The sequence below is a fragment of the Mustela nigripes genome, chromosome 5 (genome assembly GCF_022355385.1).
Source record: "Mustela nigripes isolate SB6536 chromosome 5, MUSNIG.SB6536, whole genome shotgun sequence".
NCBI lineage: Eukaryota > Metazoa > Chordata > Mammalia > Carnivora > Mustelidae > Mustela > Mustela nigripes.
The window spans coordinates 12,918,344-12,944,265 of NC_081561.1; the positions used below are offsets into that span (position 1 = coordinate 12,918,344).

General features: G+C 45.5%; 1 protein-coding gene across 9 annotated transcripts in view; it reads left to right on the forward strand.

Annotated features, from left to right (window-relative positions):
• PHACTR1 (phosphatase and actin regulator 1) overlaps nt 1-25,922 on the forward strand; it is a 553,099-nt gene that overhangs the window by 419,576 nt on the left and 107,601 nt on the right. For all 9 annotated transcript variants that reach the window (XM_059399448.1, XM_059399449.1, XM_059399454.1 and 6 more), the window contains one exon: nt 21,854-21,934. In XM_059399448.1, the coding sequence (XP_059255431.1) occupies nt 21,854-21,934 (81 nt within the window). The remainder of the gene's footprint in view (nt 1-21,853; nt 21,935-25,922) is intronic.

A 25,922-nucleotide genomic window follows, 5' to 3' on the forward strand; every position in this document is an offset into this window, starting at 1 on the left:
ACCATTTTAAGGAAAATAGTGCATTAGACAACAACCCACCTCAGGAAAAGAAATCCAAATAGCTTCTTGCCACATGACTGAAATAGACATGAAACTTTGAAGACTGACTCACATCCCAGGAATCTGGTTCTTATATCAGATGCTCATGTACTAACCCTGTAACTCAGAAAGGGTTGCGGTAAGTTGGTGGGGGTGCTTGTTGAGAGACCTTAGTTATAGTTCTGATTAACTAGAGGAACTTCCTGGCCTCTGTGATCATGGAGCTGAGCTCTGCCTTTCCGGCCCAAGTAGTACCTGCCTGCACCTGCCGGGGACTCCTCCCAGCTCTCTCTCTCCCATCACTTGGTTCTCAGCGAATCAGCCGTCTCAGGGACCCACGGCCTCATGTAGACCAAGGTCTCGACCACCTCTGCATCCTTTACATGGTATATACTTAGCACATGTCTATTCATGAAGTTGTGATCTGCAAGACAGTGACAACTGTATTTATTTTATTATGGGGTACTAAGTATCCTTGGGAAGCACTAGAGGAAAATGAGCAGTTAAGAGTGCTGAGATAATCAGTGGAAAATCTTTTGTGTCCAGGATGTCCAAGTTTAAGCCTGGAAACCGGAAGGATTCAATTTTGGTTTGATTTTTGTTCAGTTCTGGGCTTTTTGTTTGTTTTAGTAAATACGGAAGATAAGAAGCAAATTTTCAAAATGTACCTAGAAATCAGGTGAATGGAATGGGCCTGCGACCTAAAGCTAGTCAGCATCTTACCTATGAAAATATTTAGTATTTGGTGATCAAGTTAGTGAATGACCAAAGGAGTGAACTAGCTTTGGACACAGCCATCGTAGATCAGAAATTTTCACATAAAATGGTACATTCAAGAGTTGCCTCACTGGTAGATTTAAACTGATTGGATTAAGTCATCTGTATATCTTCTCTCTTCCTCTTTGGTACAAAATAAAATTAAAATAACTCTTGGGTTTCTATAGTCATTTAATTCCTATGGTGTGTGTCTTTACTACTTATATTGTACTAAAATATGGTGATACGACACAGGGGCCCCCTGTCCTCATGGACCGGAAATAGGAGTGGGTGAGTCTGTTTCCGTTGTCTTTCACCTAAGCAAAGAGGCCTCTCTCTCCAGAAATTGAAACACAGAAGGCAGACTACCAGGTGGTAGGAGAAAAAATTTGTCTCTTGGTCTCACCTCTGAAGCATTAGTCAGAGAGTCTGCTGGGCCTCCTGGGACTAAAAGGGGTGATCTGCTAAGGAAAATAAGAGAGTTTCATCTTTCACAGCGTCTGAGCATTAAAGGTGGAACAGTGTCCCTTGAAAGTAATAATAAGTAGTAATCACTGTCAAAAAGAAACAAAGTTGGACACTATGGCAGTAAGACAGATTTTATTACTTACTAGTGCCTTGGAGGAGAGACCCCAGTGTACCCCGAGCTCATCTCCATGGAAACAGAAGGCAGGAGGCCTTATAAACCCTGGGATGTGCTGAGGGAAAGATAATAAAGGACCTTATGGACTGTGAGTAGGCCATCTGTGTCTGCTGACTGGGTCTTAATGAAGTTAGGCTCCTTCCCTCCACAGAGATTGGGAGACAGAGGCTTTATTTGTTTGTTTGTTTGTTTGTTTGTGAGAGAGAGTGTGGCTGAGGTGGGATCGGGGCTGGGGAGGGCGGGGGCAGAGGAAGAGGGAGAGAAGGAATCTTAAGCAGGACCCATGCCCAGTGCAGAGCCTGATGCAAGGATTCAATCTCATGAGCCTGAGATCATGACCTGAGCTGAAACCAAGAGTTTGAGACGTAACCAACTGAGCCACCCAGGCACCCCAGAGGCTCTGTCTTTGTTGATGTTTACATTTCTAAGGAATAACCTCCTTAAGAAAGACACTTGGGTTATGGAAGTTACATAAACATCTCCAAGGAACAGAGAAAGGATTTTCTATTTAAGTTTTCTGAAGTAAATGCTCTAAGAAAAGAGAGCTCAGGGCCTTCTGTCAGATGTTGGCCAGAACAAACAGTTCTCTTGGCAGCCTTGAGCTTTCTCAGACCCCTGAAAATGGGGCTAGAATCCTCACCATCCTAAGAACATGACCTTGAGCTCCCAGAGAGTATGTTAGTGTTTTCTCAATCTCTTATGGATCATTTGTATTAAAAATTGAGTTCTTATAGACCATGATTGAAGGTTAGTCAAGAAGAAGGCTCAGAAGCACCTCAGTAGAGTTTAGTCAAGGAGAGTCATTGTCTCCACTTTGGGAGAAACTCCAAAGGGAAAACAGGATGTATGTCAGAGGAACATTCACGAGGCCACCCCCTAAGAAGGAGCACTTCCTTCTGTGTTTACCTTGAGGCCTCTAGTTATGTTAATAAGGAAAATGTTATTTTCTTAGATAACAGAATTTGTTAAGTGACTTGTGACTAAGGGTACAATTTCTACCAGAGATTTTCTTCTTCATAGAATCAAACATTAGCTTTTAAGGCAGTTAAAATTTTAAAGTTACGGTGATTTTCACCTATCATAAGCTTTGTTAGATCAAGGATCAAAAGCACGAATGTGACATGGGCCATTAAATGCATTTTTCCATGAAGGCCACAGTTTTATACTTAGTTTTAAAAGAAATCATGTCAAGAGGATTTGCTTTGTTACTTGTCTTTCTTCTTCTTTCTTTTTTTTTTTTTTTTTTTTTTTAGTCACAGGAGTTGAAGGTTTTTCCTCCTCCTCCAACTTGTGAGAAAACTCTATTTTTTTATAAAGATTTTATTTATTTCAGAAAGAGTGAAGGAGGGAGTGAGTGAGCAGGGAAAGAGCAGGAGAGGGAATCTCAAGCAAACCCCATGCTAAACATGGTGTCGGACACAGGCTTAGTTCCAGGACCATGAGATCATGACCTGAGCCAAAATCAAGAGTCAGCCGCCCAACTGACTGAGCCACCCAAGCACCCTGAAAACTCTAATTTTTAAAAAATATTTTATTTATTTATTATAGATCACAAGTAGGCAGAGAGGCAGGCAGAGAGTTGGGGAAGCAGGCTCCCCACGGAGCAGAGAGCCCAACGCGGGGCTCGATCTCAGGACTCTGAGATCATGACCTGAGCTGAAGGCAGAGGCTTAACCCACTGAGCCACCCAGATGCCCCAAAAACCCTAATTTTTTTTAAAGATTTTATTTATTTATTTGACAGAGATAGATCACAAGGAGGCAGAGAGGCAGGCAGAGAGAGAGAGAGAGGAGGAAGCAGGCTCCCTGCTGAGCAGAGAGCCCTATGCAAGACTTGATCCCAGGACCCTGAGATCATGACCTGAGCCGAAGGCAGTGGCTTAACCCACTGAGCCACCCACGTGCCCCGAAAACCCTAATTTTTAAAGCAGGCTTCAGCAAATTTTGATACAGAGGCCAAATCCATCTGCCAGCCTGTTTTGTAAATAAAGTTTTATTGGAACACAGCCCTACTCCTCCATTTGCGCACTATCTGTAGCTACTGTGTGTAGAGCTGAGCAGTTTCCTCAGAGACCACGGCTCTCTATCGCCTTGCAGAAAAAGTTTGCCAACACCCACTCTATGTACTCACAAATTCTTTCTTCCATTGTAAATATGTTTTCTATCTATTCGAAACATGGAGCAGGAAGGCTTACAGAATCCAGACTGATACTTTTGGACTCCATTGTATGTCCCTTCAACTTCCCAAATTTTCATTTGAGAGATTCAACTTGAATGCACATCCTTGTTTTAAGTCCCAGCACAGCGTCAAGAAAGAGGCCAAGTGCATACCAAGCAGCCAGGTTTCCTCAAAAACTAGGACCTTTGGCTCACCTATTTAAAGACCTTCACACACACTGGAGGGAGATGTACTTATCCTCTGACGTTTCAGTCCTTCCCTAATTGTGGAAATGCAAGGGTAAGTGTCTACTTTGGACATAAAATAAAAACCGCAATAATAACAAAACCTTGTTTCTCTGAAAAACAGTAGAACCCTTCCTCTTAACTTATTTAACCTTTCCATAAAATTCATCCCCAGTGTTCCTCTATAGAGAAATCAAGTCTTGTAATCCCAAAGGGTCAAAGGAGGTCTTGAGTTTCTGATAGGATTTCTGTGACTTTAGCTGAAGAATCAGCAACTTGTAGAGACATTTAAGCTCATCCGCAAATATCCTGTCTCTAGATTTCCACAATTTCCCTCTGTGAGTTTTGACATCTTAAAACAAAGCTAATCACTGCACACCCATTAGGATGGCTATTATCAAAAAAGAAAAAAAAGGAGAAAGAGAACCTAGAAACTAACAAGTGTTGAAAGAATCTGGAGACATTGAAACTCTTGTGAATTGTGGATGGGAATATGAAATCATGTTTCCACCATGGAAAACAGTGCAGTGCTTGCTCAGAAAATTAAAAGTAAAATTACCATATGATCCAGCAATGCCACTTCTGGTATATATCCAAAAGAACTGAAGCAGGATCTCAAAGAGAAATGTGTACTCTCATGTTCGTATGAAACACTATTCGTAATGGCCAAGAGGCTAAGTAACCCAAGTGTCCATCAACAGATGAATGGATAAAGGAAATGTGGTATAGACATACTTTGGAATATTATTCATCCTTAAAAAGGGAGGAGACGTTGTCACATCCTACAGGATAGGTGAACCTTGTTGACATCATGCTAAGTAAAAGAAGTCAGTCCCCCCAAAAGATAAATACTATATGATTCCACTTAGAATGAGATACTCAGGGCACCTGGGTGGCTCAGTCAGTTAAGCATCTGCCTTCAGCTCAGGTCCTGGGATCAAGTCAGTCATTGGGCTCCCTGCTCAGTGGAGAATCTGCTTCTCCCTCTATCCTCCCCCCGCTGCTCATGGTCTCTCTCTCTCTCTTATCTCTCTCTTTCTCTCTCTCTCTCTCAAATAAATAATCTTTAAAAAAAATTAATGAGCTACCCAGAGCAGTCAGATTCATAGAGAAAGTAGAATAGTGACTGCCAGGGGCTGGGGACAGAGAGGAATGGGGAGTTGTTTCATGGGTATAGACTTTCAGTTGCACAGGATGAAAAAGTTCTGGAGATCTATTGCCCAACAATGTGGATTTAAGGCTACTGAACTTCTGCTTAGGAGTAAGAAAGATGCCAGATTGTCTGTTGTGTGTTATTATACTCCTGGTGTTAATAACACTAAGCTGATGGCATCACTGAGCTCAGAGCTTTGACACAACACATGACAGAGTCTGGACAGCTTCTGTTTAGAGTCTGTCTTCGTGGTTCTGCAGCAGTTTGTTTATTTACCTCGTTCTGCCGGGTGACAGGCTATTTTAATAAGGGAAGCAAAGGAGTTGGTTGATCTGTTCTCATCACTTGTTCTTGTAATATTGCGTGAGTACATCCTTGGGCGAGATTTTCTATTAACCCGCTGACGAGGCCAGCACGGCACCTCTTATGGGGTTGCCAGGAAGGAAGAAAATGGGCCGATGATGGACATTTGCCTTTGGAATGCCGCTGAGATCAACTACGTTCCCCTCTGCACCCCAGCCCAGACCTTTGCTCACATCAGCCCATCCCTGGGACTCGATCCCTACCATTGGGCAACTGCCAGACAGGATTCTGGAACAAAGTTCCATTCAGGATGTCCTAAATAATCCATCTCAAGCAAATGAAAGAAACTGGATTCTTCCGTTTTTATTCACGAAGGCAGGATTGTACCTTTGTAGGCTTCTACTGCACATGCTACGGTTATTTGAAAGGAAGTGCAGAAGTACCCATCAGAGACAAAACGCACACGTGGCCGTCACAAAAGACAAGCTGAGAGGCTGAGCATTCGTTTAAGGGAGCGACGTGCTGCCTGCCACGTCTCCCTGCCTTGTCCTAGCTGTGAGGACTGATGGCATTCCGTAGGAACGAGCAGCGCCTCGAGGAAAGCTTCAAGGAGCATTCTGCTTCCAGCCTTTCTTTTCTATTGCATATGTTATGAGATCTCTTCTTTTTGCGGTGGTTGTGTTTTTCCGTTTTTCCAATTGCTGTTATGACAAGTGTTGACTTACCAGCCTGCTATTTAACTATTCTGGGATTTCTTTTTTCAAGGATAACATCTAGGTCCCAACAGTTAATTCCAGCCCCCGCCCCCATACAGAAAAACAATTCACTTCAATTCTTTGAAAATAATGGCTATTTCACCATAGTGGTGGTGGTGGTGGCGGTGTTAAGATTTTATTTGCCAGACAGAAAGAGAGCACAGGCAGAGGGAGAAGCAGGTTCCACAATGAGCAAGGAGTCCAATGTAGGATTTGATCCCATGGGATCAAATGGATCATGACCTGAGCCAAAGGCAGACACTTAGTAGACTGAGCCACTCAGGCACCCCTCACCATATTGTTTTTATCATTTGGCAAAAGCCTGAAGTACAGTCGAACCCAGTCCCTCTTTTCTGGGTGAAGCATCTTACTTATCATGCAAGAAAAGATTGAGACAGAAATGAAAAAAATGTTTTGTCTGCAGACTAGGAAGGGACGTTCCTAAATTGTTTCGGACTTTTTCTTAGATTTGGAAGATTTTGTTTAATTACAAGAAATTATTATGCATTTTTTCTTCATGAGCATTTCTGTTCCCTTTTGGTGTAAAAGTCTCCAATTAACTATTTCAATATGCACATCAAAATCCATGCCATATCTTTGCATGCTTTCCTACATAATCCTCTCAACCTGAACTGGTGATTCACACCTTCTGAACCTTCGTATACACATCAGAGTGTGAAATTATACATGGATGTGTGACTCTGTATTTCCTCTGGCCGGGTGAAGTTTTTCCAGTAAGGAAAGTGTGGCAATAGTGACAGTCACATGGTTTATCAGTTTTATGCCCAGAGGCAGTGTGCTGAGTACCTGAAACCTGATTCAATGATAAGTAAATAATGGCTGAATTTAATAAAACGATTTAAGACATAATCATAGTTTTTACAAGCTGCAGAATTCTGTCTGGGATATAGCAAAAATTTTGTTCTTCTGTTTATGCACGGTAGCCCATCTCTACAGGTTTGTGCATTCATAGGCTGGACGAGTTGTGAGAAGTATTCCTCGTTCTTGAAGGCACAGATGGGCGGTGTAATGGCAACATATAAGTAATGTAATGTAATGTACATGTAAGTAAGTGTTCATACGGCTTGGGTTGGAGTCCATCTTTGCGCTTTGGGCAAGTTTCTGAACATCTTCCTTTTCTAGGTGATGGAGACAGTAGTACCGACCTTGTAGAGCTGAGCTGAGATTTCCATGAACTACTGCATGGAAAGCAAGTAGAGCAGCTCCTAATGCATAGTTAAGTGTTACCATGGCAACAGAAGGGAGAAATCGGGTCTTCAACTCAAAATGTCCCTTTTGGGCAATGTATCTGTCTGAGTTAGATGTCTGACATAACTATGCATAACTGTAATTGTTTTTAAAGATTGATTTATTGGGGCATGTGGGTGGCTCAGTCATTAAGCATCTGCCTTCGGCTTAGGTCATGATCTGGGGGTCCTGGGATTGAGCCCCGCGTCGGGCTCCCTGCTCAGCAGGAAGCCTGCTTGTCCCTCTCCCACTCCCCCTGCTTGTGTTCCCTCTCTCACTGTCTCTCTCTCTCTCTCTCTGTCAAATAAATAAAATCTTTTTAAAATTTTTTTTATTTTAGAGAGTGTGAGTGGGGGGAGGGGCAGAGGGAGATGGAGAGAGAGAGAATCCTAAGCAGACTCCCCACTGAGTGGGGAACCCAACATGTGACTTCTTCTCACCGTCCCTGAGATCATGACCTGAGCCGAAATCGAGAGTCAGATGCTTAACCCACTGAGCCACCTGGGTGCCGCTGCCTGGGTAAAATTTTTAAAAACTTTGCTCCAAATTATTAGCTGACTTGTGTTCAGACTGTAGGTAAAAAGCACAAATAAAAACTCACTATCTAATGCTGCTGTCTTTCTCTGATTTATGAAGCGCCAGAGAAGTGAGATTGTAAAGCTTAAATGTCTTAATACTGCCTGGTTTTTTTGTTTGTTTGTTTGTTTTTTAAAGATTATTATTTATTTATTTGACAGAGAGAGATCACAAGTAGGCAGAGAGGCAGGCAGAGAGAGAGAGAGAGGAGGAAACAGGCTCCCCGCTGAGCAGAAAGCCCCATGCGGGACTCGATCCCAGGACCCTGAGACCACGACCTGAGCCGAAGGCAGCAGCTTAACCCACTGAGCCACCCAGGCGCCCTGCCTGGTTTTTTTTAAAGACTTCATTCAGCAGCGTTGATCTGACCCTGGGTAGAAAAACAAGCAGTGGAGCAGGCAAGCTGATTTGCATTAAGTTGGCACCACAGAACACTTGGAACAAGGGCCCTATTATCTCGTAGGTAACAGGTGGTAGCTGGGGTATTAAGCTCTTTCTGGGCATGATTTCAGATTTCCGTTCTTCAGTGCCTTGGGCAGTCCCCTTCTATCACAGAGTGATCAATAATAATTAGGTGTCTGGAATGAAATGCAATACGGTATTATGCTTCCTACATCTGGAAGGAGAAACTCACTTAACCAGCCCTAAATCAGTGCATTCTCTCTTTATTCCTGGGGGGCAGCGTTCGAGGCAGCAGAGACACGGTGGAGATGTGAACTATGGCTTGGTGCCCCATCGCACAAAAAAATTAGCTGTTATGACACACATTGCTGCAAGTAACAGAAGCAAGCCTTGAAACACCGAGTCTTGATTTCTGACATAAACGCTTTCATCACGTTGCATTCTCTATCACGGGAGGGCCACCTGTTTCACATTTAATAAAAATGGCTGTCACCATAGGTGATCTATAGGGGAGGGGACAGGCGAAGGTTGTCAGTGGAGCTCAACGTAAATTGTTTTTCAGATCTCACAGCTTATTAAATCATGTTCTAGCATGTTCCTGTCCCAGGGGGCCAATCAAAGAACAAGGAATTACTTCTTTTGTGCCTCGTCGGTCTCAGAAGAGAAAACTGATACTTATTCCATTAGAATTCGATCTGAAGTTTTCCTGGGCAGATTGGGGCTCACGGAGCCAGAACATGGAAACTTTCCTCCGCACGCCCCCAGGAGTGCTGAGGCCTGATCCCTGCAAGGTGACTTCCCCTCAGTTGCTCCTTCCTTGTCATCCACTGCATCCAGAATCCTTGCTGCTGTAAAATCACCCACAGCGTCCTGCCCCCACAACTCCCAGTCCCTGCCCGGTTCCCTGGAGACCTCCAAGCATTGAGAACAGCCCTTCCAGACTCTGGTCTGACCTATTTGAAGAAATGACCAGGAAAAGATGTGCAGCCTCTCTTGCCTAATAATCACCCTTCCTTTCATTAACCAGAGAGAGTCTGCAGGCCGACGGCACGATTTCATTTTCTGGTGGCTGAGTTTTTTTATTCTCCTTCAGAGACCATTGGAGCAGTGCAAAAGGAAGCAGCGTTACTGAGAAGGCCCTTTTACTGTTTTATTTTGGAAAATAAAATACGCTCACAAAATGCATTAAGTGGAGCGTTGACGTACAGTGTAACAGGTGGTTATAAAGCCAGTTCTGTATAACCCCTGGCCACGGCAGGAAAGGTACTGACAGCCCGCGGAAGCCCCTCGGTGTGCTTCTTTCTTTCTTTTCTTTTTTCTTTTCTTTTCTTTCCTTCTTCCTTCCTTCCTTCTTTCATTTTTAAGATTTTATTTATGTATTGGGGGGGAGGGGAAGGAGAGAGAGAGAGAATCCCAAGCCGATTTGGGAGACCCCAAGTGTCCTTGGTGTCCTTGGCACAGCCAGCCGGGAGCACAGCGTGGGGCTCGGTTCAGGACCCTGAGATCATGATCTGAGCCGAAATCAACAGTCGGACACTAAACCGACTGAGCCACCCGGGCGCCCCCTTGACATATGCCTTTCTGATTGCAGTCCTCCTCCCCGCCAAAGGTAGACCCTGACTCAGTTGATGCTGTGATTGTATCCTTGCTTTGTATTTGTAGTGTTCAAGGTGGGCGAGGCTTCTCTGCAACATCGTTGACTCTTGCCTGTTTTTGAACTTTATGTAAATGGAATCACAGGATGCGTGTTTTGTCTTGCTCTTTATCTCTTACTGGTAAGATTCATCCCTTTTGTGTGTTGACTTTTTATTTTGAAAAATTTATAAGAGAAATTGGGAGGATTATATAGCAGTATTTTAATAAAATTATTGGATTGCCACCTAATAGTTACAGAGATTTGGCCATATTTGTTGCTTTTTTTCCCCCTCTTGAAGTGTTTTAAAGTTAATTACAGACTGTTTTTTTAAGAGGGGCATGGGGAGGGGCAGAGGGAGAGAGAGAATCTCAAGCATGGACCCCTATGAGGAGCTCGATCTCAGGACCCTGAAATCATGGCCTGAGCTGCATCAAAGTCGGACGCTTAACCGACTGAGCCACCCAGGCATCCCGATTACATTTCTAATAACGCATCTCTGAAAAATAAGGGAAATGTCCTGTGTAACCACAAGACCCTTATCCTATCTAGCAGAACTAATAATAATTCCCTAATATCATCTAATACCCCGTCCACATTCAGGCGTTAACAGCTGACCCCAAGACACTTTTCTAGCTGGTCTGTTCAAACCAGGATCCAGTCAAGATGCATAAAGAATTTTTGAAGAGGTTTTAACTGTGCAACTTGCAGCTGAGAATGAGTGGGTGATCCTGCCTTTTTCCCCATACACTTAATCAGTGGGTAGAGCTCTCGTGGGACCTGGCTGCAGGCCTGTCACCCATGGGAATGAGGAAAACGAATCACCTCATCTCTGATAATGACATGGTCCTCCTCTTTTGCTCTATGACTCCGGAGGAAATTGCACTGTCTGAATTGCTTTCAGGAAGAAGCGTCTGATACCAATTATGTCAAAGTCAAAAATGTTATTTGGGGCAGATACTCTGCAGTACTGGTCTGCTCAAGGTTAAACAAGTCTAGTTCTACTTATCTGGGGGAATGCATTCATGCGGGGGTAGCCTATCTGGGAAGCTCGCTTCCAGGACCCCAGGAGGACAGGCAGATGGATGGCTGGTCCCTTGGTTCGATTGGGATCTTCTTGGTCAGCCACTTGGTATTTCAAGGCTTTGGGTTTTTGGTTGTGTTTGATTCCTTTGCCAGAAACCTCTTTAGGAAGGAGCTCGGCCCTCTGTGACCCTGCTAAGGTAAAACAGGCTGACCTCCCTGATTCCTTTTTTAACGGAAGAACACCACATTTGTCCCATCTGATCTGGTATTTACTTAGATCAGCATTTCCCAGAAGATTTTCCTCAGAATGCAAGTCCCATAGTCTCCATAAAAGGACTGTATTGTCCAGTGAATTTGGGAAAAACACCGGGTTCAACAGAGTTAAGCTGGTTTCCTTACTGTGTGTCCTTTTGTGCTAATGAACAAATCACCAAATTATTGTTCTCACAGCTTTTTCCTCAGAGCATCTCTGGAGGTTACTGTTCTGCAGAACAGACTTTAGAAAATGCTGATTTGGGGGACTCGGATAGAATCATGAGCAATAACAAATAAACAGTCTCACCTACCTCATGGGTCATAAAGTCTTTATCCAAGCTAGCTGCGTGGCGTTACACAAAAACAGCATCCGGGTTACCATGTTGGAGAGAGGAACTTTGTTCCTCTTGGACTTCTGCTCATCCTGGAACCTTGGGGAAATCAGGATCTGTGCGTGTAACAAGGACAGTTACTTAAATTCTATCTTACAGATGGAATTTCCTCATGGTTTGGACTTTTAAAGGGAAAAAATTCCGTACTGGTCAACCTCTCTGATTTTGAGGATCACGTGACCTTAATTGCTAAATTTTTTTAAGAGTTTTTAAAATTTTATTTATTTATTTTAGAGTGCACGCGCGCACATCTGTGTGTATGTGCGTGCGCACACGTGTGGCGGGAGGAGACCAGAGGGGAAGGGAGAGGGAGGAGGAAAGAATCTCAAGCAGACTCCACACCAGGCACAGAACCCATGCAGGGCTCCATCTCACAGGCCCTGAGATCACGATCGGAGTCAGAATCAAGACAACCTTGCCTCATTATTCTGCATTTGGTAAAATGTTTGGATATTCCTAGGACTGGAACGTCTTTGATACTAGCACAGTGTCTTGTGTTCCTTCCAATTGCTTCTAGACTAATGTGACTTCTTGAATACATCGGTCATACCATTCTATCTGAAACGAGACATGTAGAGGTGCGTTCACTTCTACTTTCCCTTCTTTTTCAGTGTAGCCCTTAGATCGACAACCTCGTTGGCTTTGCTCATGAATTTCCTTATGAAGGAACTGATCAGCATTTACTAGATGGCATTTACCATCTAGTTTTTCAAAACGGAAGATTTCCAGATTTATCCTACTTCTTCTTCCTTGCCTTTCTTCCCTTTTATATATTTAATATATTATACATATTTTATGTATTTTATCTTCATCTTTAAAAAATGAAAGTATTTCACATGAAGATCATGTGAATGTGGATTGATTATTTGGGGCTGGGTTTCCCAGGCTATAGTTGTATTAGATTAACAATCCCCAGTGTTCATAAGTCACATGGGAAGCAGGGATATGTTCTAGGCTCTCAAGGTTCATTCCGTTTGTCACTTGTAGATTTCTAGGCTAAATTCACAGTCTCTGGGGTTGTAAAATTTCAAAGGGATGAAAGCCACTGATTTTAAGTACAAGTTGACTATTTTAACAACCAAAAGAGTAAGACTCTGCAGTAAGCCACTGCAAATTTCATCATTGCTCAATTGTTTTTCCCACTTCAAATGTCTAGCTTCTCGAGAATGTAATTTTAAGGCAGCTGAGCAGAGAATTCAACAGAGACAGATTATCCTAGAGTATGAGCTGAACAAGTTCCTGCACTGCTACTCTGAGTAGAACCAAGTAACTTGTTCCTGCATCAATACTGCTTCTCCCACCTCATGTTTTTTTTAAGATTTTATTTATTTATTTGACAGAGATCACAAGCAGGCAGAAGGCAGGTGGGGGGCAGGCTCCCCACTGAGCAGAAAACCCAATGCCGGGCCCGATCCCAAGACTCTGAAATCATGACCTGAGCCAAAGGCAGAGGCTTTAACCCACTGAGCCACCCAGGTGCCCCAACCACCTCATTTTTTTTTTTTAAATAAAAAAGCAGTACTTAAAAATTACGAAACATAGTTGGTTTTTTTTCTTACATCAGTACTGGGAGCATATTAAAAAAGTGCACTGCCCATGAAGCACCTGAGTGGCTCAGTCGGTTAAGCGCTCGGCTCTTGGTTTCTGCTCAGGTGGTGATCCTAAGGTCATGGGCACAAAAAATAAAAAGAGAATGTGCCAGTTACGTTAAAGATTTTCTTTATTTGAGGGGGGGGGGGAGCAGAGGGAGGAGGAGAGGGAAAGGGAAGGAGAGAGATTCTCCAGCAAAGTCTGAGCGCGGAGCTCAACTCGGGGCTCGATCTCACGACCCTAAGATTATGACCCGAGCCGAAATCCAGAGTCCTGTGCTTAACCAATGGAGCCCCCCGGGTGCCCTGAGAATGTGCCAGTTATTTTTGACAAATTCATCCAATCGAGGCATTCACTAGGAAAAGCAGTCTGCCCCAAGATGTCAGTTCTAAGTTCGTCAGTGTCGGAGAACATGGGATTCCTTGGCTTGGAACACACCTTTGTGGAGGGGAGGTGCTGGGGACCTGGTTGCTGGTAACGGTGGCATAGCTTGCAGTGCTGGCTCGGAAGGGCTCCCAGAAACACTTGGACGGGAACCACTCCGTTGTTAGCGTTGCTCTCTGGGCTTTAGTGGAAGTCCCTGCCAGGGATCCGTTCTTCACCAGACTCTGCCTTTCTAAAGCATTTGCTCATAATGGAACAGACTTCAGAACAAGAGGTTGGAACGTAAAGCTGTAGGAAATACCCCTAGTTTTTCCTTTGTGACAAACCCCTGCCGAGGACAGGAGTGTTTTAAGATGTAGGTCTTGCTAATATTTAAGCACGGTGAGGCCAACAGATCAGGAGATGCCTGCCATTAAAAAGATGGTTTGGGGATGCCTTGGTGACTCGGTGGGTTAAGTGTCCGACTCCTGGTTTCAGCTAAAGTTATGATCTCAGGATCTTGGGATCGAGCCCCATGTCGAGCTCCCCACTCAGCACAGAGTCCGCTCATCCCCCTCCCTCTCAGTCTGTTTCTGTCTCCACTCGGGCTCTGTCTCTCTCTCTCTCTCTCTCAAATAAATAAATAAAATCTTTGAAAAATTTTTTTAAAAAGATGGTTTGTTACACTCACAGAGTCCAAGAGAAAGGGTCATGCCATGCCACGGAGGGCCATGTGGGGAAGCATCGGGGTTGGTCAGGAGGCAGAGAGTGGGAGGAAAATGAGAAAAATGTGGGTGAGAGCCTGCAGCACGTTTCCCACAGGCAAGAATGGACAGTGGAAGCAAGATGGCCTGGCTGGTTTGAATCATCTCAGCAGGCTCCAGGGCATGAGACTATTTCCAGTTGTCTGGCCCCCAGGCCTGGGCTGATGAGGGCAGGTGGATAGTGGCCTGTAGAGTAGGAGCCCCATGAAGGAGGTGGTTGGGGGTAAGGGCTCTGGGTCAGGTGGTTTGATCGTGAAAGGTAGGTTCACGGGCTAGCCGGGTGCTGCCTGCGGTATTTGGCTAACCCTGGGAGAGGCAGCCTCACTGGGATTAGCAAGACCCCCAAGAGTCACCTGAAACTAACATAACATGGTATGTAGACTATATTTAAATTTTTAAAAAGGAAAAATACAGAAAGTAAAAAGATAAGATTAATAAACAGTGATAGAGATGCGAGAATAATTATGCATCTCAAGGTTTTCTGTGTGGCTTTTATATTCAGGCTGAGTTTGAAGGCAAGCTTTGGAGGTCTTCCTTGGACATCCTAACCTTTGATTATGGTTTCAGGAGGGGGGGTGCATTTGGGGGCTATTTTTGGTCTAGTAATTGAGAAATCTCCTATTCATTTCAGGCAAGAGGGGTATGGGAAACTTCCTTTTGTACATTTGGATCTACTCAACTAATTCTTTGTCAGTCTATAAAAGCAAATCAGTAATGTTTGCCCCTTTCCTCTTCAGGCTGTCTCTGGGCATAGAATTTTAGATCAGATGTCCCTGCAGTAGACTTTTGCACATTTGCTGGCTTATGCGATTTTGTTTTTGATGTTTCCCTTGCTACAAGACCACCTCGAACTCTTATCACAGTGTTCTGCATTTACTGCAGCCTAGAAAATGGGTTCTTTTCTAAAGATCCACTGTCTGAGCTGTACTTTCATTTTGGAGGGGAATTAGGTTCTGTTCTTTTCCTATTTTGGTTCTGTTTGGAGATTTAGAAAAATGTTTTTTAGGAATTTACCTCTATATGTTAAATTCCTAACCCTTTGATTTTAACATTGTGCTCTTGTTTACAGTGGCCTAACATTTATTTAATTGTCTGTTTAGAGGTACTGTTTTTGTTTTAACCGATGTTTTTTCCATTAGGGGAATTTTTCTCTCATGGTCACTTTTTTTCATGTCCTAACAACTTATGGAGTTGTCGCTTACCTACCATACAAGTAACTCATTGAAGGCATATAACTTGATGATTCCGGTAAATTTAAAGAGTTTTATAGCCATCACCGCTGTCCAGTTTTATAACCAAAATGTTTACTCCAGAACATTCCCATGTGTGGTCTCTCAGATTTCTTACTGTCTTGTGCTTTAATAACTCAGTAACATTTGAGTGATCCCTGTGTTTTATATTTTCTTGTTTTAAAAGAAGCCCTAACTTTTTCTTTCATATAAAAATATTACTTTTTTTTTTTTAAAGAGAATGAGTGAGAGCAGGGGGAGGGGCAGAGGGAGAGGGAGAGAAAGAATCTTAAGCAGGCTCCACGCCCAGCTCAGAGCCCGAGGCAGGGCTTGATCTCATGGCCCTGAGATCATGACCTGAACAGAAATCAGCAGTCAGACGCTCAACTGACTGAGCCACCCAGGTGCCCCTAAAAATACTACTTTTTACCACACATCTAACAAGACTGTTTTCCAGTTTTCTTTTTTTAAAAGGTGGTTGACTTTGTGCTGTTAACTTCCATTTCCTGCGTCCCAAAGGCAAGCATTGCGCAGTGAATCAGCTCACGGTCATGCCGTGGATCTCCGTTTCTCTGACCTATTCCTGCTATCCTTTGGGAAGCTGGGGTACCTGTTACACCTTCTGTCTTCCCCTGATGTGTTGCTTCTCTTCCTTTGACTTTAACTTTTTGTTATTTCTTCTCTGTTTTTCTTTTTTTTATCTTACCCAAAGCCAAACTTGTTGGAGAGGGCAGATCGGACCTCGTCTTGGTCAGTGGACAGGAAACCATTATGTTTTCTTTCCCCTACATCAAGCCCTCTCCCCTGCCCAGTGTTTGGTACTTCAGTAGTAGACCAGGTCAGAGGATCTCAGTGGTCCTTCTGTTCCAAACAGCCCACTTAACTTTACTTCCCAGAGCAGTGGTGAGCTTGTCTTTGTCTGAGGTTAAACTTTGCTCTAACTTTGGAAGGGCTGCTGAAAATAAGACTGGAAAGCAGACATCACATATATCTTGTTAAAAGAGTAAGTAAAGAGTGCCCCAGAAGAAAGACTCTCCTAAGAATAGTGTAATTATGCCATTGCACCATGACCTACAGACCCAAGTAAACTACTAATAAGATCACCTTCCATTTTTAGAGCCTTGTACGTTAGATTATATTTAGAGCCTGTGCATATCATAACAGTCGTCACGACAATGTGGAATGGGAAAAAAAACCCCACCAGGCATTAATATCTCTTTCTCCTCTGCCACTTACTGCTGTTTGACGCCGAGCAAGTCAGTTTTGCAGGGTCTCAGGTACCTCTGAGAAATGGGAATGATACTACTTCACAGAATGTGGTGAGGATTGAATTAAATAACATGTTATGCCCCCCTTCTCAAAATGATTGTGTATCCCCCGTCGACACAGGGTTCTGTGCTAGGAGATGGACAAAGCCATAGGATAAAGGAGCCATCTCTTCCCAGAATGTCAATTCAACTTGGAAATTGGTTGGGGGTGGGTATCGTCTTGTTTGAAGAAGAGCAGATCTATTATGGGAGCTCCACCTCAGTTCTTTTGTTGAAAAAGATTTCATTTAAGAGAGAGAGAGAGAGAGAGAGCATGAGCAGGGGCAGAGGGGAGGAAGGGCAGAGAGAGAGAAAGCAGACTCCCCACTGAGCAGGAAGCCTGATGGTGGACTCGATCAAGGACCCCGGGATCATCACCTGAGCCAAAGGCAGACGCTTAACTGACTGAGCCATCCAGGTGCCTTGCCACCTTAATTCTTAAGGAAAAACTCAGTACAGTAAAGAAATGGCATGCTTGGGTCAGCCAGCTCAGTCCTGTCCTTGGAACCTCTGGTATTACGGCTTTGCCATTAGGAGTGTTGCCATGGAAAAGTTCGAGAAACACTGATACCTGTAATAGTTTACCACAGTTCATGCCGGTATAGCACAGTCTTAGTTAATCCTTGTTTTAGAAAGTATGCAGCCACATTCCCCAGCATATACTTGACATCTCCTCTTAAGCACAGCTAACGCTGGGCTCCACATCTTCCCTACAAACCTGATTCTCAACCCACATCCCCCACTGAGTTCTCAACACCACTGTCCATTCAGCTGTTCATCTGGGTCCAAGCGACCATCATCTCTTGCCTAGACTGGGAAGCCCCTAGAACCCGCCCTCCTCCAATGCATCCTCCACGGTGAAGTGGAAATGGTTTATTCCCATTGTCCTTAGAACAATGTGGTCCGTGAGGCCCTGCCGGGCCCAGCCCCCATCCCTCTGGCCACATCTCGAGTCCTTCTCCATCTGGTGTTGGTGGCTGTAGTGACACTGGGGGCTCTCTCTCACCAAGGACACCATGACAACTCCATCCGGAGTCACTGCCCTGTTTGCTACGTCTGGAGTGTCTCCCTCAGCCCCTACCTGACTGTCCTTGAGGTAATACATATTCATCTCTCAAACTCAAACTTGTGGGTCCCCTCCTCAGAAAAGCTTTTTCTCATGACGCTGTAGGGGAGATTACTGATCACATGTCTGGTAGAACATGGCCTTTTCTTTTTTTTTTTTTTTTTTTTTAAGATTTTATTTATTTATTTGACAGAGATCACAAGTAGGCATAGAGGCAAGCAGAGAGAGAAAGAGAGAAGCAGGTTCCCCACTGAGCAGAGCCCAAGGCAGAGGCTTAACCCACTGAGCCACCCAGGTGCCCCTGAACATGTCCCTTTCTTTTAGCAGGATTTACCTGGATTTGTCATCACACGTTAGCTAACACTGTTTGACGGCTGTCTGAACCACATATCAATCTGTCAGCTCTGCGAGAGTAGGGGCTGTCAGAGTGCCTTTCGCCATGGGCAGGGGGTCTGTCCTTGTTGGACAAGTGTGGGGAGCCCGCGGGGGTCCGCATGGCTGAGTGGCTGGCCCGGGAGCGCCCACGTTCTGCTGAAACTTGCCATTTCCGGCTGCCAAGCCCATGGCTTTGCCCAACTTGCTGTGGATTCTTCCTCCAGTGCTGGGCCTTAGGTCTTCCCACTTCTGTCTGTGGCTCTTGACAAGCCCCTGAGAAACCTCATTTTGATTAAGGGAAATCCATCCAATCTGTGATTCAATGCAGGATTGGCAAAGCACCTCCTCTGTGTGCTTTCTGGGTGGCTTAATGCCACCCACAAGATCTGTTAGCAAAGTCCTTGCTTAAAAATCCCTGCTTCACTTTGCCTGTCCAGTCTCTTCCTTCTGTGCCACCAAACCCATCTTTGCTTAAACGTGTTACAGGATTTGTGTCCCCCTTGGTGCTTACAGTTGCTGGTCCCTCCGCTTCCAAGAATGAAGAGGTAGACAGGATGAAGGGTGGCAGGCAGCAAAGCAAACTTACTGAGCAGGCATCTAAAGTTCCTGGAGAGGGAGGGGGCCAGAGCGGGCTGCCCTCAGAGTTTCCAAGTTTAGCGGGTTTTGTGAGCTCTTTCATGGAACCGTCTTCAGCAATCGGTGTGCTGAGTCGTGCCAACAAGGGCTTTGGTCACATATCTGTGTACCTATTAGGTTAATGCTCTGTGCTGATGCTCTTTCTTTGCTGACATCTGGGGGCTTAGGTCTTAGCTGCCCCTTGCCTGTGATATTGACAAATGCTTTGTGGTTCATTGCCTTCTTGGAGGACGTTTTGCAGCCGTCATTTCTGCAAAGGCAGCAGAGCAGAAAGTCGCTGAGTTCCTGTCCAAGCTGCACATCAGGATGTTAGTGCTGTTTGATCTTAGCTGTCCTGACTCCATATTTTCTTTTTTCTTTTTTTTTTTTAAATTAATTTATTTATTTTCAGAAAAACAGTATCCATTATTTTTTCACCACACCCAGTGCTCCATGCAGTCTGTGCCCTCTCTAATACCCACCACCTGGTACCCCAAACTCCCACCCCCCCCCGCCCCTTCAAACCCCTCAGATTGTTTTTCAGAGTCCATAGTCTCTCATGATTCACCTCCCCTTCCAATTTCCCCCAACTCCCTTCTCCTCTCTAACACCCCTTGTCCTCCATGCTATTTGTTATGCTCCACAAATAAGTGAAACCATATGATAATTGACTCTCTCTGCTTGACTGATTTCACTCAGCATAATCTCTTCCAGTACCGTCCATGTTGCTGCAAAAGTTGGGTATTCATCCTTTCTGATGGAGGCATAATACTCCATAGTGTATATGGACCACATCTTCCTTATCCATTCATCCGTTGAAGGGCATCTTCTCTCTCTCTCTTTTTTTTCTTTTTCTTTTCTTTTGTCTCTAGTTTGGGTGGGGAATCCTGATTGCTCAGAAGTGTTCCAGGGTGCACCTTGACTGCACCACAGTTGATACATCCAGCTACATCTGTTCAGTCATCTCCCACCAAAATGACTAGGAGGAGGAATGCCCAACAGAAGAAAAATACAGAGGATGGGCCTTCTGCAACAGAGCTAACGGCTATCGACATAGACAATATGTCGGAAAGAGAATTCAGGCTAACAATTATCCAGGCAATAGCAAGGTTGGAGAAAGCCATCGATGACCAAACGGAATTGATTAGGGCCGAACTGAAAGCGACCAGACAGGATGTTCACAATGTTAGGGCGGAGCTTAAAGCTACCAGGGAGGAGGTTCAAAATCAAAAGCTTCTGACTCCATATTTTCTTGTTGGGGACCCTGACCGTGAGTCCCTAACTGCCCACCCCTCTGAAAGCAGACAGAACTTTGTAAAAGACTGCAAGCAGTTCTCTCTCCCTTCTCTGGGCGTTCCTCTTCTGCACAGAGGACAGCCTTCTGCCCTCCTGCCCCCCACCATGTCATGTCATTTGGTACATTTAGTATGAATCCTAAAACTCCTACAGCCCCCCGCCCAAGCACCATTCCAGTGATTCCCACACCCACCTTCACGGTTCGACCTCCGTATAACCCTTCTGACCGCACTTCTGTGGGTGTATGTATATGTATCCGTTTTACTATTAATGTGTTCTCAGGAAGCTCTGTGGGAGAGCAGCCCAACCTCAGATTTATTTGGCTGCCTCACACCACTGAATTCATTATAAGTTAAGAGAGAGTTAGAATATTTTTTAAAATAGTAAGTCCCCAAAATATATAAAATGCGATTTTCAACCTTGATATGACTGAGAAGAACCCAGAGTTTTTCACGACAATATAGATGTCCAGGTCCCAGCCTGGACTTGACTAAATCAGAGAAGCTGGGGCTGAGGCATCAGTGTTTTCTCAGACCGGCAAAGTGACTTGACCAAGGTCACTCAGCTAGTCCCTGTTTCCTCGCTTGCTTTCTAGTGCTCACTTGTATTTTTCGGACTAAATTCTCCTGAGGGGTGTGTGTGTGTGTGTGTGTGTAATCTGTGTTTGAATTTGTCTGCATAAAAGTTTCTTTATTTTATAAATGGCTCCCCCTCCCCAGAATAGCCGTGCATGCAAAGCATGTGGAGATTTTCAAGCTGACAAAAGCAACCAAAATAATCTGTCCCCTCCTGTTCATGTGGAAACAAATGTCAGCCGTTGGGGTGGCTCTCTCACACTCACTTCCGTGGGCTCTGCTGACTTCCTCCACCTTACCTCGAGCCACAGGCCTGCCCTTGGTGCTGCCACTCACTTTTCCACTCCTGGGCTCTGTTTTCACTCAAGTCACCCTCTGTCATGGCCCCTGGGCTGAGAGAAGCCCCCCTCTCCCCTTCTCCAGCACCACCTGCCTGAGCATTTGGCTCAGAGGCACAGCTGGGTCCCCGTGGAGGTGCATTTCATAACTGGGGAGCTCACCCCTGACTTGTCTGCTCGGCTTTGGACCCCAAGAGAGGAAAGCAGTGGACGCCTGTCCCACGGGGGTCCCCAACTCCCTGCCCCAACCCCTCATCTCTCAATCCAGAGAGCTTTGTGGGAGATATTTGCATACCATTTTTTTTTAATAGCTGGGAAGCAACATAATCCTCCGTGAGACCCGATCTATGCGAACGACATAATTAAATGCCACTTACAAGGGAATGGCAGACTCAGGATGCTTTGCGGAGATTGGAGTTAGCACTTGCTCGGTTGAATCCCGGCGGCTCTTGTCGTTAGTTCTGTTACACTGACAAGTTGTTGAATTTCTCGGGGCTGTGGTTTACTCCGCCATCAGGCGGGGTGAGATGAAATGAGACAGAAGCGTCTGCCTTATAGGTAGTTTGAAGATCATTTTGAAGATTAAAAGAAATAATCTGATGAAAATGGGTATGGGATTTCATTAACATTAATAACATGTAATTTACCGAAGACTTTTCTGTGTGTTACTTTGTAATACATGTTAACATGTGATTCCTTTGCAAAGCTCTTGGTTGCCGACTCACACCTGCTTCTCTGTGTTTTGCTTGTAGCCCTGGAAAGGAAAATATCAATGAGGCAAAGCAGAGAGGAGCTGATAAAACGAGGGGTCCTGAAGGAAATCTATGATAAAGGTAAGGGGGACTGGCCCCTCCGCAGGGCCCGGAAAGCTGTGTGTGGAGTGTGTGTGCACGTTTCTTGGAATTGGATTCTGTTTTCCGCATCACCTTCTCAGGATTTGAACCTTTAAAACTCCAGACAGTTTTGGAGAGAGGAGAATTTTGCAGACCATGCCAAAGCTGTAGGTGTCCTTTTAGAAGAGAGAAATCAAGCTCCTTTCTTCCCAGTCTTGGAATCAGACCACAGGGGGCAGTGTGGAGTTGGGGGGCTGCAGGAACAGTGTGCGGGTCCTGGTCGGGAGCCTGTTCGTGTTCAAGTACACACAGCTGGGGCCAAGTTAATGGCCCAGTCTCTTTCTGGCACTGGGGGCTCCCAAAACAAAGGTTAAAAATCTACAGGCATCTGGAATTTCCTTAACAGATTTTTTTTTCTGGCCTTCTGTCTCCCCACAATAAAAGAAGTCAACATGGAGGAAGCTATAAAATAGAACTGTGCACATAAGATATTTCAAATGGTAGCATTGACTGGGAAGCTGCAGATGGTTTGTGAAAATGTCCACCAGTGAATGGATGCTCTGTTTGAATGCTCTGTCTTTTGCTTATTGAACTACTCTTTAAGTACAAACGTGCACAGAGGTTTCAATAGTAGATTAAGTATTCTTCATTTTTGTTTTTTAAGAGTTTCGATGTTTTATTTTTTTATTTTTAAAAACTATTTATTTGGGAGAGAGGGAGAGAGAGCACGAGAGGAGAGAGGTCAGTGGGAGAAGCAGACTCCCCGCCGAGCAGGGATCTTGATGTGGGACTCGATCCCACGACTCGAGGATCATGACCTGAACTGAAGGCAGTCACTTAAACAACGGAGCCACTCAGGTGCCCGAGAGTTTTGCTGTTTTGAATTAGGCTTTCTCTCCTTCCTGCTCTCCCCAGCTACCCTCTCCCCCCTCTCTCCCCCCCTCCCCCTGGCCCTCCCCCTCTCCCCCTCCCCTCCCCCCTGCACTCTTCTCTCCTTCTCTTTCTGCTCTCCCCCTCCTCTTTGCTCCACTTCCTTCCCCCTCCCTCTCTCCTCCCCCCTCCTCTTCCCTCTCCTTCCCCCCCTTCCCCACTCCTCCCCCCTCCCCTCCTCTCCCCCCTTCCCTCTTTCCCTTCCAGTGTGCAGGTTAAGGCCCTCTATAAACTGACACACTGTCCTCGTCCATCTTGATGCAGTTGCCACCAGTAATTGTCAGTTTCAAGTCTTACCGTTCTGGGAAGCGGGTGTTATTCGCTGGCCCAGGTAATGAAAGCACGTATTCTACTGTAAAGATTCATCGTGCCAGTTCAGGCAACCCTGTCATTCTGCGTTGACCACGTTTCTGGGAATCTTCTGCAGGCCTGACTTGTAGTCTGATAGAAAAAGGCAGGCTGGGGCGCCTGGGTGGCTCAGTGGGTTAAAGCCTCCGCCTTCGGCTCAGGTCATGATCTCAGCGTCCTGGGATCGAGCCCTCCATCGGGCTCTCTGCTCAGCGGGGAGCCTGCTTCCCTTCCTTTCTCTCTGCCTGTCTCTCTGCCTACTTGTGTTCTCTATCAAATAAATACATAAAATCTAAAAAGAAAGAAAGAAGGAAAGGAAACGAAAAAGAAATGAGGAAGGCAGGCTGTGTTTCTTACTTGGGTATCCCCCACCCCCCAGGTTCCGCCGCTATCAGCGACTTGGTCCTTAAGCCTGGGGCACGTGTATCCATTCCTGTCATGGGCCTTCCGGCGGGCACTCCTCAAGGACATTTTCTTAGCTCTGATGTCCACCCCAAGGCGGAAGAGGCCCTGCCCTGCCCTACGTGGCAGGGATGCTGGAGGGATGGCGTGAAGTTGTGCTATTTGGGACTACCGGCTAGAACTCGCAGGGCCCCCTGAGGCCAAGAAATCCCTTCCGTGAGCCCCTTCCTCCTTCCACCTGGGTAAGGCCTTTCCAGATTAGCATTCTTTGGTTGATTAAACTCCTCCGGGAAGAGGTGTCCACAACATCATCCCATTTCTCCCATGTCTTGCTTTCTATCCAAGCCCCAGACCTCCCCTGCATGGACCTGAAGTCTTCCCGCCTCCTCCTTAGCACGGCAGAGGTGGTCGGTGTCCCACTGCGGATATCAGACTGCGTAGTAAGCATCTACTTGCTCCCATCACGTTTAAAGCCTGCTCTGATCCAGTGAAACGATCTCTTCCCCCTCCCTCCTGTCTTCTTGCAACCTTTCTAGCTCTTACTCTAAACCTTCTGGAACATTCTAGAAAACCCATTTGACCATAGCATTTATTATTCCCATTCCAGCTCATAACTGGGTTGAGGTCAGGATTGTCCAAGTAGCTCCTGACTTACCCAGAGAAGTCATAGGTTACTAGAGCAAAAGCCTCATTTTCTAGAGACAGAAATTGGGAGGAGAGGGCTGCAAACAATTCCCAGCTGCTTTGTTTCGTGCGCTCAGTAACTGGCGGGGGACGAAGGGACAAGTTGAGCCCCCACTTGTCACCACATTCCCGGACTTCCTTGTCTTTTTGCTGTCACTCTCTGTGCTTTTCTGCTCAGTTGTCGGCCGCCTTTCCTTGCTAGTAACTCTCCTCCAGAACACGGTCCCCAGAGGCTCCTGCCGGGTCTCCCCAGCCTCACGTAATGCTTCAGATAGAGAAGCCTCGCAAAAATGTTTGTTGTTTGATGATGGGAAGAGGAGAAGAAGCGAGGGACCAAAATCAGAAATCCATTACACAGAGCGCTCGCAGAACTTTGTATTGGCTACGGGCTTTTCTGATAGAAAGCATACATTTGAGGGGCGCCTGGGTGGCTCTGTCAGTTAAGCGTCCGACTCTTGATTTCAGCCCAGGTCACAGTCTCAGGGTCTTGGGACCAAGATGCTCAACAGGGAGTCTGCTTGAGATTCTCTCTCTCCTTCCTCCCCCCTGGCTCATGCATTCTCGCTCACTCTCCCTCTCTCTCTAAAATAAATTTTTAAGAAAGCACCCATTTGTACCATTTTGGATATTAATCATGTTACCTTATATCAGCTGTGAGGAACATGGGCCCTGGCATCCGATTACTTGGGTTCAATACCAGTTCCACTACAACTAGCTGTGCAACTTCAGTCAGGTTGCTTACCTTCTCTGTGCTTCTGTTTCTTTATCGTAAAGTGTGTTTAATGTCATAATGAGGTTTACACGGGATAACATATGGATGGGTGTTTGCTGGGGCTGAGTAACAGAACAGAAATGTCCTTCCTGGTCTGGAGGCCAGGAGTCCGAGATCATGATGTCAGCAGGATTGATTTCTGGAGAAGTCTCTCTGCTTGGCTTGCAGATGGCTGCCTTCTCGCTGTGTCCACCCATGGTCTTTCCTCCAGGCGCACACACTCCTGGTGTCCCTTCCTCTTCCTAGAAGGACATCGGCCCTATTGGATTGGGGTGCCACCCTTACGAGCTCATTAAACCTTAAATATCTCCTTCGAGGCCCTTCCTCCAAATATAGTCACAATGGCTGGGGGGTGGGATTCAACAGAGGAATTTGGGAAGTGGGGAGGATACAGCTGAGTCCTTAACGACATGTCACAGAGAATAGTGGCTGTCACCCCATAAATTCTCAAGACGTGACAGCACACCCTTATTAGTAGTCATCCTCCGCCTTTACAGGTGTCAAGACCCTTTTCATGCCTCACCCTCACTCAGTGGGCCCAAGAGTTCAGGAGGAACATCACTGCCTACTTTTACCTGAGGTGCGAGGATCTGCGACCCTGTCTTAGCCACGGCCCCCATGGCCCGACCTGAACCCCACCACCACCCCGATTCAGATTCCCTCCTGTACCCTCACTTCGGTTTTCCCGTCCTCCTCCTGCTCCCCTTTCTAGGCCATCTCCCCTCTCACTGTAGCTGGGATTCTGGTGGGTAAAACACATAAAGCACCTGGCAAAGGGACTTTTTCATTGTTTTCCAAGTTGCGTGTTTCCAAAAGACGTTTCAGAGATCCGGAACAATCGTGCCCTGTTGC